Source organism: Perognathus longimembris, chromosome 1, assembly GCF_023159225.1.
Source record: "Perognathus longimembris pacificus isolate PPM17 chromosome 1, ASM2315922v1, whole genome shotgun sequence".
Classification (NCBI taxonomy): domain Eukaryota; kingdom Metazoa; phylum Chordata; class Mammalia; order Rodentia; family Heteromyidae; genus Perognathus; species Perognathus longimembris.
In genome coordinates, this window is record NC_063161.1 from 78,472,676 (window position 1) to 78,489,228 (window position 16,553).

A 16,553-nucleotide genomic window follows, 5' to 3' on the forward strand; every position below is an offset into this window, starting at 1 on the left:
TGGCCTTAAGCTAGAGCCTGAGTTGAAGACCCAGGACACACACACACACACACACACGCACACTCACACTCACACTCAAAACCATCAAGGAGAGCCCACAGAACAGATCGCCGTGTCATGGCAGCGCCCCCATGAGCTCCAGTCTGCAGTTCCAAGGTGGGCAGCGCCTCATGCCCTGTTCCCAGCCCCTCAAGGCCTCGTGCAGGCCAGAGGAAGAGGGGTCCAGCATCACCTTAATGAAGCCGTGTCCACCTGTAATAAAGACCTCATATGCCTCCAATGACATGAAATCCAGGCACAAACAAACAACCCGAGTCCAACTGAATTAACCTTGCACTGTTTGGCACAACTAAACAAATTACACCAAAGACCCAACAAGATTAAAAGGGCCGCACAGCCTGCCCGCACCCCCCCCCCCCCGCCCCATGGTCTTTAACAAGTTTAAGTTACAGCCGGGACAGAGTGTGTGTTTTTGGCTTTGGGATGCTCGGCATCCAGAGAGCCACCGCCTAGCGGACATGGCCTCTAGAAGCCTTGGAAGGAACGAGACACAGCCACGGCGAGGACAGTGGCCAGCAGAGGAAGAGGTGGAGGAGTGCTGCCACCACTTGCTCTTTAAGCACCCTGGGACCCACCTCCACCAGAGCCCCGGCATGGGGCCCGGAATCTTCCAGATCCATGTGGACAGAGACCCTCCCCACCCTCCCTCACAAGCAGCCAACACTGAGGTGTCTGTACACAACTCAGAGCCAGAAAGAACCTGTTCTGTCAGGAAGCTGTGCCCAGAAGAGTGTGGTGGTGCATGCCTGTAGTCCCAGCTACTCACCAGCTAGAGGCAGGAGAATTGTGAGGAAAGTCTTGAGCACAACTCTGTCTCATAAAGCAAATAAAAATGCAGAGTTGGGGATTTCGCTCCGTGGAAGAGCACTTGCCAAGCAAGTGCAAGGCCAAGGGCCTAAGTTCCATCCTCTGCAATAAATAAATAAGAAAGGGGTGGGAGTTTAACTTAAGTGGCAGAGTGCCTGCCTATCAAGGTGGAGGTCTTGAGTTCAAACCTCAGTACCACCAGAAAGAAAGAAAAAGGGAGAGAAAAAGGAGGGTGGAAAGGCGGGAGACAAAGCCTCCTGGAGGCGGGGCCTTGGCACCATGCTGGAATGTTCCAGCATGTGGGGAGGGGGCGTGGCAGGCAGAGAATAGGGCGGGGCCTACACTAGAGGGGGACGGAGCCTGCACTGTGGGGGCGTGTCCTGGCATGGAGGGGCGGGGCCGGCGGGATGATGGACAGATGGTGACTCCTGGCTAAGGGTCACCAGCTAGCTGATCCAGAGACAGGAGAGTGGAGAGGATCGCACCGCCTCACGTGGCATTGGCTTCCTATAGAGCTGGGATTATGAGCATGTACCACCACCACCCAGTTTATTGATTGAGATGGGGTCTCACTGCCCAGGATGGTCTCTAACCATGGTCATACCAATCTCCACTTCCTAGGTAGCTGAGAGCCTTTGTGCCTTTTTGTTTATTTGGGATTTCTTTGGCTTTTGTTTGTTTTTGTTGTTGTTGTTGTTCCATTCCCAGGGCTTGAACTCAGGGCCTGTGGGGGCTGTCCCTGAGCTTCTTTTGCTCAAGGCTAGTGCTCTACCACTTTAGCCTCACCTCCAGTTCTGACTTTTTGGTAATAAGACTCTCATGGACTTTCCCGCTTGGGCTGTCTTTGAAGAACCGTGATCCTCAGATGTCAGCCTCCTGAGTAAGGAGGATTACAAGCATGAACCACGGATGCCTTACAGTCTGTTTTGTTTTACGTTAAAGAAAAAACAAACCAAAAACCCAGGCCTGTTCCTGGAGTACCATACGGCCCTGGGCAAAGATGCCCTTGCCATCTGCTGTCACCCCACCCCTTTCTGCAGGCTTGTCTTGGGGACTGCATCTCCCAGGGTGAGGACAGCTACACCAGGGAGGGCCCAAGGAGCCCCCCAGAAAGCCATGGAGAGAACCAGCAGGGATGTGAGGCGCTTAGAAGCCCCCCTCCCCACCTCTCTCTCTGAGCACCTAGTAGGTTTGATGCCTAGTGACAGACAGACGGGAACTAACTAGCATGCCTAATCTCGTTTCCCTTTTCTCCAGAGCTACCAGGAAGGTCAGTGGGCAGCACCAACATATTCTGTATTTCCCTTGGTCACGATGCATTCCACCCCCCCCCCCCCACGGCGGACTCAGCAGGTGACAGTTGTCAACATCTTGGAAGGACAAAATACTTTGTCATTAGGCGACAGACAGGATGGGGCGAGACAGAGACACAGAAGAAGCAGACCGACAGACAGAGAAAGGAACTGAATTAGTGCCCAGAACTTCCTGGAGGGCCCAGCTGGTGGTGGGCGCGGCCACAGTGTGGGTGTGGCCCTGGAGGGAGGAGGGGCGTGGCGCAACCAGCCCCGGGTTCCCTCCCTGACGTCCGCAGCCTGAGCCTAGCGGGCCCCGAGCGTTCTGCGGCCTCTGCTGCCCCCCATCGGCGGCCGTCGGTGGTGCAGGCTCCGCCCGCCTCTGCGGCCGCGCGCCCCGCGGATCCCTCCCGGGCTCCCTCCCACGAGCTGTTCCCGGGCTTCCGGGCCGCAGGACCTCAGGACCGCAGGCAGGGCTCCTTCTGTTCTCTTTCCAGATGAGGAAGCACTGTGTAATTAGATGGTATTCGATGTGTGGGCGTGGAAATGGCTACGGGGCGCCTGGTCCGCAGGGAGGCCCGCCCGCCCTCCGCACGCTCCACGCGGCCTGCGCCTGCGGGGACAACCCTGCCATCTGCATGGGAGGGGAGCCTTCACACCACGATCGATCGGGAGCGTTGGAACTGTGGGCGGATGGCAGGCGAATGGGCAGATTAATGGGACATGAATGGATGAATGGGTGGTTGATGAATGGACAAACGGATGGACAGGGAGATGAATGGATGGACGGGTGGGTGATGAATGGATGGATGGATGGACAGGGAGATGAATGGATGGACGGGTGTGTGATGAATGGATGGATGGATGGATGGATGGACAGGGAGATGAATGGATGGGCGGGTGTGTGATGAATGGATGGATGGATGGATGGATGGACAGGGAGATGAATGGATGGATGAGTAGGTGAGGAATGGATGGATGGATGGACAGGGAGATGTATGGATGGACGGGTGGATGATGAATGGATGGATGGGTGCATGGGTGGGTGGATAGACAGATGGATAGAAGGATGGATGAACAGATGGACGGATGAATGTGGATGGACAGACGGATGGATGGGTGAAAGGATGAGTAAATGGACAGATGGGATGTGGGGCACACCGACTGGCCCCACATGTCCGTGCCCCGGAGGTGTGTGGTTGTTGCGCCTCTGGAGTGAGGCCCTGAAGAGCCCCGCCTGCCTCAGTCCCTGGGGGTGCTTGCCTAGGGGCGTGCTTGCTTGCACCGCCTCCTGGAAGAGGGATCCAGGTTAGCCCCGCCTGCCTTCTGGGTCAGGAACTGGAAAGGCGGCTCTAGCTGGCCACGCCTCCCAGCCTTAAGACCATGTGCAGCAAGATGGCTGCCAGCAGTAACCTGGGGGCGGTCCTGCTAGTACTTAGGCCGCCCCTTAGGGAGGTCCCATGGCCTTCCGCCCTTGACTGACAGCTTGGACCGCCAATCATTGCCCCTGGCTAGGTATGTTACACCCTCCTCTTCCTGCTGCCATTGCCCATACTTAAGATTGGGTCCGCCCCACTAAAACTGAGAGCAGTCTTGAACCTCTCCCCAGTCTTCTGATTGTCCAACTGCGAGCAAAAGGTTGGGTTGGGCTGGGTGCGGGTGACTCACGGCTCGTTACCTATTCTGGGTTCACATTCAGCAGGGTGCGCTTCCTTGCCTCTCCCGCTGGTTGGGAGAGCACCCAGGGTGCAGGGACCCCTGCAATGGTAGATGGATAGATCGATGGGGTGAAAGATCAAACAAATTTCTCTACTAGATGGTAAAAAGTGTGTGTGAATGGATGTGTGGATGAATGGATGGATGGACAAATGGATGGATGGTGAATTACTGGCTAGCTGGATGACATCAGCACCCTCAGAGCCCTCAAGGGTGAAATGCCAGTGCTGCTCCTTGGAGGAGGACAAGAGGTGTCAGCAGGTTGCTGGCAGCCCTGTTGTGGCAGGAAGTTGACTTTGCATGGCGTTCTAGGACTTTATTGCACATGGACGCATCACTCAAGTGACAGCCAGAGGAGCCAGAACAGTCCGGGCCTTGATGTCCCCAGGGCCTCAGTCCCTAGATGTCACTACTTGGAATTTTTACAAGATGGGGTCTAGTGGGAGGACTTGGGGGGGGGGTGTAGGATTAGGGGCCCCCAGCTCTGTCCTCTCTCCCGCTCCCTGACTCCTGGGTGAGCACAGAGGCTCCGCCTGTGCCCTGGCCCTGACTGCTGCATTAGCAACCCCATGAGCAATGGAACGGGGTACAAAACAAGGGCGCACCATGGCCTCACCATCAGTTCCGGCTTGTGCTTTGTGCCCCTCCCTCCTTAGACAAAAAGAACTCCCAGGGCCCATCTCCAGCTTCCTGGGGGCACCTTGTCCTCCGTCACCCCCCTGGGGTAAGTGGTAGGAGCAGACAGAGGGGCTCATCATACCTACACAGAGCCACAGCAGCAGAGACCTAAGGCCTCCTGCACAGTCTACCCATTGCACAGATGGGAAAGTAGAGGCCCAGCGAGAGCATGCAGCAAGCATCACAGGTTGTTCCTGGATTCCACACTCCCCCCACCAGGCCACCCCCCAGGAACCCCCGGCAGCCCAGTCTTGTTTAAAGCAGCCCAGTCCACCAGTTGTGGAGCGGGCTGCGAGGGGCGGTGGCGAGCCTGGGCAGAGGCTGACCCAGCCCATGGGATGGCTTCCTTGCCACACGAAATCCCTTCTTAAAATATTGAAAGAAAGGCTTTGAGAAATTGTACATGGATTAAGGTTTCATTTCTTAAAGAGCTAAACAAACAGTGCAAGATGCAAGGTGGCATTTTGCCCTATTTGTAATGAGAGCGGAAAAGCCTGGCTCTAGGAACGAAAAGACTGTAATATTTGAGCTTGACTAGCTCCACCAAAAGAAAAAAAAAAAAACACACAAGGTGACATGTGAAATTCTCAATCTCATGCCAGGATGGCCTGGGCCGTCTCCCCAGCAAGCGATCCCTTCCCTTCCCTGGGTGATGTGAAATAAAAGACCCAAAAGTCAGGCTTCACAATGAAATAACTGGCTGATCTTGTAAGATTTCCTACAACGGCCACATTTACTTCAGATAGTCTGTCGAGGTATCCCAAAAATGATCCATGGAGAGCTGTGTGCAGTGACTCATGCTTGTAATCTCAGCTACTTGGGAGGCCAACATCAGGAGAATCTTGATTTGAGAGCCTGGGGGTGGAAAAAAAAGAGACTCTGGTCTCAATCAATAATCTAGGCATGGGGCTGGGAATATGGCCTAGTGATAAAGTGCTCTCCTCGTATACATGAAGCCCTGGGTTTGATTCCTCAGCACCACATATATAGAAAAAGCCAGAAGTGGCGCTGTGGCTCAAGTGGTAGAGTGCTAACCTTGAGCAAAAACAAGAAGCCAGGAACAGTGCTCAGGCCCTGAGTTGGAGCCCCAGGACTGGCACAAAACAAAAACAAAACAAATAATCTAGGCATGGTGGTACATGGCTATAAAGTTTAGAAGTAGCTGCAGGTAGGAGGATTGAGATCTGAGGCCAGGCACTAGAAAAACTGTGGAACTCTACCAGAAAAAAATAAATAAGTAAAGCAAAATGAGGGGGGAGGAGTTCGGCTCCAGTGGTAAAGCACCTCCCTGGAGATTTCAAACTCCAGCACTACCAAAAAGAAAAGTTAATGTTCCCTGGGTAGAGGATTTATTCCCTTTCTGTATGGTCGTCTCCCTGCATCCTTCTTATAAATTGGATTTGGGTTTTAATAGTATTTATTCATTTCCCCGGGGAGCAATTGGAATTTCATCTAGATGATCCAAGGTTTTATGCTTGTAATACAATAGATGTGCTTTATTCTCTCCTGAAACTCTCTGTGGCAAATACCTTTCTTATATTCTGCCGCCTCCCTCAGCATGGAAAAAAATGTTTCTTCTATCCCCTCCTTCCCTCAGCACTAAAGGCAATCTTCGTCCTAGGGTGAGCTCTAATTAGAATGTTTTATGTCTGTCTGGGATGCTGTTTCCCCCCAGGGTCTTTGTGGATGCTGTGTGCACCCCTAACAGTAACCCCCCCCCCCGGGGTGGAACAGGGCCTGATGCTGCCCAGGCTGGGGGTGAAGACAGAGGCAGGGAGCTGCACTGATTTTGGGGGGCTGAGGACCACAGGGTTGTTGGCCTGCTGCTTGGCTGCCGCTTTAAGCCTGCCAGGCCCAGCCGCCTGTGTGCTCAAGGCTTCTGGGGAGCAGGGTGTGAGGACAGCGCCGGCCATGTCACCAGCTCTCATGGTTCTGCTTCTGCAAGCCTGGAGAAGTGGCGGGGCGGGGGGGGGGGGGAGGTAGCCAACCACCTGGGGGGGGGGGACAAAATGCCATTCAGTGTACTGTGTGTGCACCCGTTTTGAAACTAGGCTTCATGTCATTTTTAAAAATCATTAATTTTTTTTTGATGGGCAGTTGTGGCTCACACCTATAATCCTAGCTACTCAGGAGGCTGAGGGCTTGAGGTTCAAAACCAGCCCAGGTAGAAAAGTCCCCATGAGACTCTTATCTCCAATGAACCACTCGGAAAATCAGAAATGGAGCCGTGGCTCAAGTGATAGAGTGCTAGCCTTGAGCATGAAGAGCTCAGGGACAGTGCCCAGGCACTGTTCAAGCCCCACAAATGACAGATATAGCTATCTATCTATCTATATCAATTATTTATCATGCTGCCGTTTAAACTCAAGGCTTTATGCTTACTAGGCAGGTGAGCCATGCTTCTAGCCCTTTTTTTGTTCAATGTACTTTATTGTTGTTTTAGAGGTGATACACAGCGGGGTTACCTTTACATCCACCAGGGAGTAAGTACATTTCCTTTCTCACAGTGTCATCAGGTCCCTCATTCTCCCCCATTCCCTCCCTCCCATCTCAGCCCACAAGTTGCATAGTTCTCTATCATCAGTGTCCAGTGCCTAGTGCTGCACTTTTTCACCCTTTATCTCTGGTTCTGTGGCCTCCCCCCACCCTCCCACAGATGTGCACGTGAATATACCATATATAAAGTAAAAACAAATTAGGAAAAAAAAAGCCCTTTGTTCCCATATCTTTGGAGTTTGTTTCAGTATGTATATTATTTTATATACATATGAAGAGGTGCTTGTATATTGCACCTTTGTGATTCTCTCCTAAGACTATCCTCTTTGGGTCTCACTGTATGTGAGTATCTAGAATCCTGAGTAATTTGTCTTATCCCTGTGCATTTTAGATCTAATTTCTGCATACCTGGGAGAATGAACGCTGTTTGCCTCTCTGATCTTGGCTTATCTTACTTAATATGATTCGTTCTAGTTCCATCCATTTCCCTGAAAATAACGTTTTATTCTTTCTAATGTCTATGTAAGATTCCATTGTGTATAGGTATCACACTGAACATGGATGTGCAGGTGTCTTTATCATATCCTGGCTCATGGTGCTCAAGGTAGATGCCAAGGAATGGCATGGGTTGTAGGGAAGGTCTATGTTTAGTTTTTTGAGGAACCTCCAGAATGCTTTCCAGAGTGGTCGTACTAGTTTACATTCCCATCAGCAGTGCAGTAGGGTTCCTTTTTCCCCACATCTCTGCCAGCATGTGTCGTTAGAATTCAAAATGCTGGCCAATCTACCTGGGGTAAGATGATATCTCAGGGTTGTTTTGCTTTGTATTTCCTTTATGGCCAGAGATGATGAGCATTTCCTCATGTGTTTCTTTTCCATTCTTACCACTTCTTGAAGTCTCTTCTTAGCTCCCTTGCCAATTTAGTAATTGGTGTACTAAATTTGGCAGGGTTAGTTTCTTCAACTCCTTGCATATATTGGATATTAGGCCCTTGTCTGTTGCATTGCTAGTGAAGACCTTTTCCCAATTGGTTGGCTGTCTTTCTAGTTTACAAGCTATGTCCTGAGCTGTGCAGAAACTTTTTATTTTAATGTAGTCTCACCTTTTGAATCTCTCGCCTAACTGTTTGTGCTCCTGGGACTCTATTCAGGAAGTCCCTGCCTATACCTATACATTCTAATGTCTCTTCTGCTCTCTTGCAGTGGTTTCAGAGTTTCGGGTTTGACGTTGAGGTCTTTGATCCACTTTGAGATGTTGGTGCATGGTGGCAAGCAGGGGTCCACTCTTCGTTTTCTGTATATGGCTGCCCAGTTTCCTCAACACCAGCTGTTGAAGAGGTTATGTTTTCCCCCCCATTGTATGCCTTTGGCTCCTTTGTCAAATATCAGATGACTGTAAGTATGTGGTTTTATTTCTGGGTTGGTCTTCTAATCTGTTCCATTGACCTCCATTGACCTTGTGCCAACACCAAGCTGTTTTATCATTGCGGCTCTCTAGTAGCTTTCCTTCAGTCCTTTTTGCTTTCATTATTTTTTTTAGAAAACTCTCACATTTATTCAATTTATGTTATTGTTTTTGTTAATTTGTTTTAAAATAAAGTCTCACATTTATTCTCTGGCTAGCCTAGACAGTAATCCTATTCATGTTCCCCATGTAGCTGGAATATCAGGCGCCACTGAGCCAGGCTGTTGGCTCAGGGGGCGGTTTTGCTCACTCTTGACCATGATCTTCCCAATCTGAACCTCCCCAGGTAGCCGCCATGCCTGACAAATTATTTTTTTCAGACCACAGTTGGCCCCCAAAACTGTCAAGAAACCCACCAATAACTAAGGAAATTCTAGCCGGGAGTTTCACCAGGAATACTGAGCATGAAAATCAGCCAAGGTGAGCCGACTCCACCATTGCAGAATGGAGACAAGACATAGAGCCCAGAGCCCAGACCCATGGAGAGAAAGCCCTTGAGTCTCCAGGTGCCTTCACCTGAGTGAGCATTTTTTTTATCCTGCAACTTGGTAAGATGAGTTGGCATGGCTTTGAATATGTGTCTGCATTGACATTTGAAAGAACGCTAGTGGCTGGTTTTCCTTCTCTTGTTCCCAAATATGTACCATATATTTCTTTTTTCTTTCCTTCGTGTGCGTGTGTGTGTGTGTGTGTGTGTGTGTGTGTGTGTGTATGTGTGTGTGTTGATCCTGGGGCTTGAACTCAGGACTTGGGCACTGTCCCTGAGCTTTTTTTCTCAAAGCTAGCACTCTACCACTTGAGCCACTTCTCGTCTTTTGATGGTTAATTCAAGACAAGTCTCGCAGAGCTGGTGCTGGTGGCTCACACTTGTCATCCTAGCTACTCAGGAGGCTGAGATCTGACGATCGCAGCTCCAAGCCAACTGGGCTGAAAAGTGCCCATGAGATTCTTATCTCCAATTGGCCACTCAAAAATTGGAAGTGGCGGGGCTGGGGATATGGCCTAGTGGCAAGAGTGCCTGCCTCATATACATGAGGCCCTGGGTTCGATTCTCCAGCACCACATATACAGAAAATGGCCAGAAGTGGCGCTGTGGCTCAAGTGGAAGAGTGCTAGCCTTGAGCAAAAAGAAGCCAGGGACAGTGCTCAGGCCCTGAGTTCACGGCCTAGGACTGGCCAAAAAAAAAAAAAAAAAAAATTGGAAGTGGCGCTGTGGCTCAGAGTGGGGGAGCACTAGCCTTGAGCAAAAAGAGCTTAGGGACATGCCTGGGCCCTCAGTTCAAACCCCACAACTACCACCAACAACAAAAAGTATCTCATAGACTTTCCTGCCCAGGCTGGCTTCTTGAGTAGCTAGGATTACAGGCATGAGCCGCAGGTGCCCAGCCCATCATCTAAATATAGAAAGCTAGTTCTATCTCTCTGAGGCCTGACTCACAGATGTGTTGTCTTCTTCTGCTAGCTGCCCCCTGGTGAAACACTAGGACAGCTAGGTATGGTCGTACATGTCTGTACTCTCAGCACTCAGCAGATAGAGGCAAGAGGATCAGGCGATCTAGGCCAACTTGGGATAAAGAGAGAGACTTTATCATTTTTTTTTTCACAAAATGGAGAAAGTCAGTAATAAGGAGGGAGAAAGGGGGACTGAAAGAAATCAGAACTATGACCATTTATGCGAATGAGAATGCCTCCCACAAAAACAGAGGGAAGGACCTGTTTGCGCTCAAGACAGTCGAGGCCTTTGAGGGCCTGGTGGTCACCTCCCAGAGACAGTGTCTGCTGGCCTGAAAGGATCCAGCCAGCAAACAGCACTTCCAGTGAAGGTCCCTCCAATTTTCCCGGGCATAATGTTCCTCATCTGGTATAGAACAGTAGGATTTCATTCATTTAAAGATAAATAAAAGGCTGGGGATGTGGCTTGGTGGTAGAGTGCTAACCTAGCATGCATGAAGCCCGGGTTTGATTCCTCAGTATCACATACACAGAAAAAAGCTGGGAGTGGCACTATGGCTCAAGTGGTAGAAAACTAGCCGTGAGCAAAAAGAAGCTCAGGGACAGCAACCAGGCCCTGAGTTCAAGCCCAAGGACTAGAAAAAAAAAAAGATGAGTAAAACCAGGAGCTGGTGCATTATACCTGTAATCCTAGCTACTCAGGAGGCTGAGATCTGAGGGTGGCAGAGAAATCCACAGGGCTCTTAGCTCCAATTAATCAGTAGAAAGCCAAAAGTGGAACTGGAGCTTAAGTAGTAGAACACTTGGCTTGGAGCAAAAACAAAAACCAAGACAACTCAGGGACTGCACCCAGACCCTGGGTTCAAGCCCCAGTACCCACACTAAATAAATAAATGAACAAGCAAATAAATAAGAAGTTTCCTATCTAGACCAGCACCACCTCAGCCTAGGACAACCTTTGGTCTCTCTTCTCCTTCATTCTTGCTTTTTATCATAGATCTACACCCTTAAACAACCAGACTACAGGCCCTTGCATATTTGTTTAGCAGCATCAAAATGTTGTCTGCCTTGTTCTCCAACATCCCTTCTGTAAAGGTTGACATTCACTCCGAGGTTTTTGTTTGGCTGGAAGTCAGATTTTCTCTTTGTCTTGAGCAAAGAACTCAGTAATAGGGGAATAAAAACCAGAACCCCTTCTGAAGATTTCAAGAGGCAAAGCAACAAGCTGGCAATTTACTCTTGGGGTGTGTGGGTGGCTGTGGGTTTAAATTTAGAAAGGACAAACAGGCTTTGCTGAGAAATTGATAGCTTCTTACTTCTTGAGTATTTGTACCCGATTCCCTTTGTGTGCCAAATGCAAAGATTCTCAAAGCCAAATTCCCTCTTGGTTTATCTAATGCAACCATGCTTTGTATGATCAAAAGATCAGAAATCACTGGGTGCTAGCACTCCTATAATCCTAGCTATTCAGGAGACTGGGGTCTGAGGATCCTAGTTTAAAGTCAGCAAGGCAGGAAAGTTCATGGGACACTTTGTCTCCAATTAACCACCAAAGAGCTGGAAATGGAGCTGTGGCTCAAGTGGTTAAGCTCCAGCCCTGAGTGAAAAAGCTAAGGGACAGGGCTCATGCCGTAAGTTCAAATCCCAGTACTGGCACAAAAACAAAAATCAGAAATCATTTTGAAAGGAACATTCTCCGCTTGACTTTTCTGGGACCAGGTGAGCACTGGGGGTTTCCCAGGGGCATCATGGTGGTTGAGTCGGCTTATCAGGATTCAGACAAGTGAACAGAGGGGCTGGAGTTGGTCCTGCAGGGACGCCAATGCCTGGGGAGGGCTCTCAAGGCTCCACTGCCTTCCTCGAGCACCCAGGAGTCTCTCATTGCTTTAACTAGGACCCTGTGCTCTCCTTAGGGCACTCCAACGGCTTGGGCCTCAGCTGGGCTTGGGAGGGTGGACTCAGGACTTGTCCTGCAGGCCTTCCTGCCACCATCTGGGTCAGGGGTTAGGCCCAGGTCCCTGCACTTAAAAGCACCAGTCTGCAAAACAAGACCCTAGCATTTCTGCAGACCGGGGCTGTGGTTGCACACACTCGACCCTGGCTCGATCCTGGCCCACTCCAACAGGAGAAAAGATGTCCAACATCGCTGGCCGGGAGCTCAGGCCGCTCCACAGGCTCCCCTGCGGCATCCCGGAACCCGAGACGCTCGGGTAATGGGAGCCACACGGACCCAACTCCAGAGAACCGGAACCGGAAGTTCCAGGCCCGGAGGGTGGGCCCTACGGCGGGGCACGCGCAGAAGCGGCTTCCGGCTCGGCGGGGCGTGGGTGGCACGGGCTTGGTGGTCTCGGGTCCTGTGGCCCTGGGTCCGGCGGACGCGGGCTCGGTGAGTGTCCTGTTCAAGTTCCCGCGGGCCTTTTGCGCACTGGGGACCCTTTTGCCTCTGGCGCATACGGCTCCCCCAAACTGAGGATCCAGAACTGAGGGGCGCCGGTGCGGGACTAGGTGCAAGGGGCGTCAGGCCGCTGGCAGGCCGGATGCCCAACCTTCTGGAAGGTTCCAGGCCCAGTCGGTGTGGGCGTGCACACATGTGGCCCAGACTGACTGGCCTGGAACTCTAGATCCTCCTGCCTCTGCCTCTCCGTATCGGGATCATAAGCGTGCGCTCTCACAGCCGCCGGACAACTTGCTTGTGAATGGACCTGGGTGGTGTTTCTGATTTAGAGCCCCCAAGTTTTATCTGACATTGCTTGACTTAACTGGTCTTCATCTACAAACCAAGCCACCACTGAGGAGCCAGACCATGGAAAGCCAACCTCTGGTGGTGTCCAAACAGAAGACAGAAGTGGTGTGCGGGGTCTCCACGCAGGTGGTCTGCACCGCGTTCAGCAGCCACATCCTGGTACTGGTGACTCAGTTCGGGAAGATGGGGACCTTGGTCTCCCTGGAGCCCAGCAGCGTGGCCAGCGATATCAGCAAGCCGCTGCTCACCACCAAAGTCCTCCTCGGGCCCGACGAGGTAAAGAGGTGGGGAAGGGATATGGGAGGCAGGGAGGCCTCCCTTCTGTGGTCATGACTCTCACATGAGAGCTGATGGGCACGGAGGACACACAGGAAGGCATCAGGGGCCTGAACGCAACATGCTCATACTCCCTGTGTTTATGCCTGCAGCGGGGGATGCCTGGCTGAGCTCTGCCCCATACCCACCCAGTGGTTTAATGGCAGTGTGGGAAGCCAGCTGGGTCCCTGGAAAGCCTCAAGCATTAGGGCCAGGGTTGTGGAAGCATCAGGGCCTTGATGGAAGGGGCACAGCCCAAGGGATGGATCACCTGTCGGGTGAGGGGGAGGCCATGAGTTCAAACCCCAGTCCCCCTGGAAAGAGAAAATGGAGTGTCAAAGCAGCATCTCCGCCCCCATTGTTCCTTCAGCCCCTCATTCACGTCTTCGCCAAGAACCTGGTAGCATTTGTGTCTCAAGAAGCAGGAAACAAAGCCGTCCTCCTGGCCATGGCCGTGAAAGACAAGAGCATGGAGGGGCTGAAGGCCTTGAAGGAGGTGATCCGGGAGTGCCAGGTGTGGTGACCAGAGTGGAGCCAGGGGGGACAGCTCACTGCTCTACACGTCATGGAGACTCCCTCCTGCGGGCGCTGGCACAGTCTGAAGCAGGAGCAGCCTTTGGCCCTTGGAGCAAGAAGAAACAGTGCTGCCTGGGCAGGTGTTGGCTGCACGGTACCTGTCCGGTGGGTGGCAGTGATGGCTGCACCCAGGGTGTTGGACACAAGCACAGAGCAGTGGCTTTCACAGCTGCATGTACTCCGTGGAAAGCTAAAGTCCACTCGTGACTCATGGCTCTGTGTGCAGTAGCACTTGGGAATTTTTTTTAATATAAAATAAATACAGTTTCTAAAATCCTTCCCTGACCTTAGTAACCCTGAGAAGTGGCCATGGGGGGGGGGGGGGGATGGCTGCAAAACCAAAGTCCAGCCGCCGGGACAGGATGAGTCCCAGCATAGGTCTTGCCTGCCGCCTGTGTGGGTGAGTCCCAGCATGGGTTCTGCCTGTGGCACTGGAACTGTCACTGCTATCTCCTGTGCAGGGACACTGGTCAGGCCTCGGGAGCCATGTTCTGTGGAGGGGAGGCTGCATGCACAGAAGGAGCAGCGTGCAGAAGATTGGGCTCGGCGTAAGCAGCACCACAGGGGCCTTGCTGAGGCACGACTGGATGTGAGTCCGTGCCGAGGGGCAGGTGGCAGAGGGCTTTCATGTTGAGACTGGTGGTCTATCCTGAGCTTGGCAGGGAGCTGGAAAGGTTCTGAGTCAAGTTAAGTCTGCCATTTTTGTTGTACTAGAATTTGAACTCAGGGCCTTGTCTTTGACACTCTACCACTTGAGTCACACTGCAGCCCCCCCCCCCTTTTTTTGGCCAGTCCTGGAGCTTGGACTCAGGGCCTGAGCACTGTTCTTGGCTTCTTTTTGCTCAAGGCTAGCACTCTACCACTTGAGGCACAGCACCACTTGTGGAGTTGAGCCCAGGGCTTCGTGCATGCTAGACAAGCTCCCTACCACTAAGTCACATTCCCAGCCTGGTTCTTTTTTCAATAGGGTCTCACAGTTATACTTAGGCTGCCTCAGGCCATGATTTCCCTCTGGGTCTCCCACATAGCTGAGTTGGTAGACATGCACTACCTGTTTTGTTGACTAAAATGAGGTCTTGCTAAGAGTTTTGCCCTGGCTGGCCTCAAACCTCAGTCCTGATCTCCGCTGCCCCCAGAGCTGGAATTACAGGTGTGCATAACTGAACCTGACGTGAACCTGCAGTTTAGAAATACTCCCCATCATTGTCAGCAAGGTCTGGCTGGAGCCAGGATCAGATGTGTCTCCTCAGCCCATGGGGGGAACCAGGCCCCCAGAGCAGCAGCCTGGCCCTCCCACCTGCCTCATCCAGTGACACTCCCCCTTCCCTATAGAACCCCCAGGGTTCACCTGCCACAGGACTCGGACCCCAGGAGGAGCAGGGTGCATAGCTCTCCCAGAGGAGGTGGTGGTGAGGATGGCCCTGGGACTGGAGGCCACCACCAGGGACGGCTCAGATGAATGCCTTACGGAGAGACTGGGCGAGCCCTGTCTGTCCCCTGTCAGCCTGTAATTATCCACCATCATCTGACGATCAGGATTTTGTCTGCGAAGCCACAGCTCCCCTGCCTTACCAGATGAGGAAGCTGAGTCTGGACTAGAGTCCAAGCCCCAGCTCAGGTGTTGAGCGTCGGTTTTCCAGTGTGGTTCTGCATGGATGCTGTGACTCAGCCAGCTCCCACGCACACTAGTGACCTGCTTGGCCTTCACCACTGCCACTCTTCACATCTGGGTTTTCACATGGGGAAGCTGAGACTCCCAGAGGTCACACAGACCTGGGATTGGGGCTCAGTCAGCAGCCTATCTCCACTGGTCCTGTGCCTGGGCCCTCCCTGCCTTTCACTGCCTTCTTCAAGCCAGGGCCAACTACAGCAAGCTTGCAGGTCCCACTGGTGACACACTCAGTTCAGGCCCTGGTTCCGGTCCAACCCTTCCTTTGGGGACTTCTAAGCCAGATCTGGCAGGCCTGGGCCACCTCCCTGGGTCCCCGGTAAAAGGCAGGTTGCTGCAGTTAAGGCCCAGGGAAATGGAGGTGTGGCCCACAGATGCCCCAAGGCAAGTGGTAGCCCAGGACAGCATGGGCAGCTTTGCCCTGTGTTATTGGCCCCAAAGCCCTGAGGCCGCCAACCTGCAAGGTGGCACTGAAACTGACCTGCGATTGAACCCAGGCTCTCACTAATTTACATCTACCCAAAGCTGTAAAATAAAATAATAGCTGTAAAAATAAAATGAGACTGCCCGGGTGCTGGGGCTCACACCTGTAATCCCAGCTACTCAGGAGGCTGAGATCTGATTATTGCAGTTCAAAGCCAGCCCAGGCAGGAAAGTTTTTTTCTTTTCTTTTTTTGTTGGAGGGGCTTAAACTCAGGACCTGGGCACTGTCCCTGAGCTCTTTTGCTCAAGGCTAGTGCTCTACCACTTTGAGCCACAGTACCACGTGTGGTTTTCTGGTAGTTAATTGGAGGTAAGTCTCATGAACTCACCTGCCTGGGCTGGCTTTGAACCCTGCATGATTCTCAGATCTCAGCACCCTGAATAGCTAGGATTATAGATGTGAGCCACCAGCACCTGGCTGTGAGACTCATCTCCAGTTAACCAGCAAAAAGCCCGAAGTAGAGCTGTGACTCAAGTGGTAGAACTCTAGCCTTGAGCAACAAAGTTCCAAGACAGCATCCAGACCCTGAGTGGAAGCCCTAGGACCAACACACACACACACACACACACACACACCACACACACACACACACACACACACACACACACCCTGAGACTGAAGCCAGGTAGCAGTGCTCACACATCTAGTTCTAGCCCCTCAAGAGATCAAGAGGATTGAAATTCAAGGCCAGCCTAGGAAGAAATGTCTTATGAGAGTCTTATCTCCAATGAACCAGCAAGATGCTGGGCTGGAGATGTGGGTTCAAGTAGAACACCAGCCAAGTAAGTGAGCAAGGCCCT

General features: G+C 52.0%; 1 protein-coding gene across 2 annotated transcripts; it reads left to right on the forward strand.

Moving 5' to 3' along the window:
• Positions 1-12,280: 12,280 nt before the first annotated feature.
• Psmg3 (proteasome assembly chaperone 3) lies at positions 12,281-13,874 on the forward strand. Of its 2 annotated transcripts, none has more exons than XM_048330437.1 (3): positions 12,281-12,432; positions 12,749-12,985; positions 13,395-13,874. In XM_048330437.1, the coding sequence occupies exons 2-3, from the start codon at positions 12,770-12,772 to the stop codon at positions 13,545-13,547; spliced, it is 369 nt and encodes a 122-aa protein (XP_048186394.1). In that variant the 5' UTR covers positions 12,281-12,432; positions 12,749-12,769; the 3' UTR covers positions 13,548-13,874. The 2 variants fall into 2 exon arrangements, with proteins under 2 accessions (XP_048186394.1, XP_048186385.1); XM_048330428.1 differs by having other exon boundaries at positions 12,281-12,352.
• Positions 13,875-16,553: the final 2,679 nt, after the last annotated feature.

Bases quoted from the DNA above. Each gene is read 5' to 3' on its own strand.
- Psmg3 (XM_048330437.1), top strand. From the start codon at position 12,770: ATGGAAAGCCAACCTCTGGTGGTGTCCAAACAGAAGACAGAAGTGGTG. The intron at 12,986-13,394 runs GTAAAGAGGTGG...TTGTTCCTTCAG, and splicing joins TCCTCCTCGGGCCCGACGAG to CCCCTCATTCACGTCTTCGC.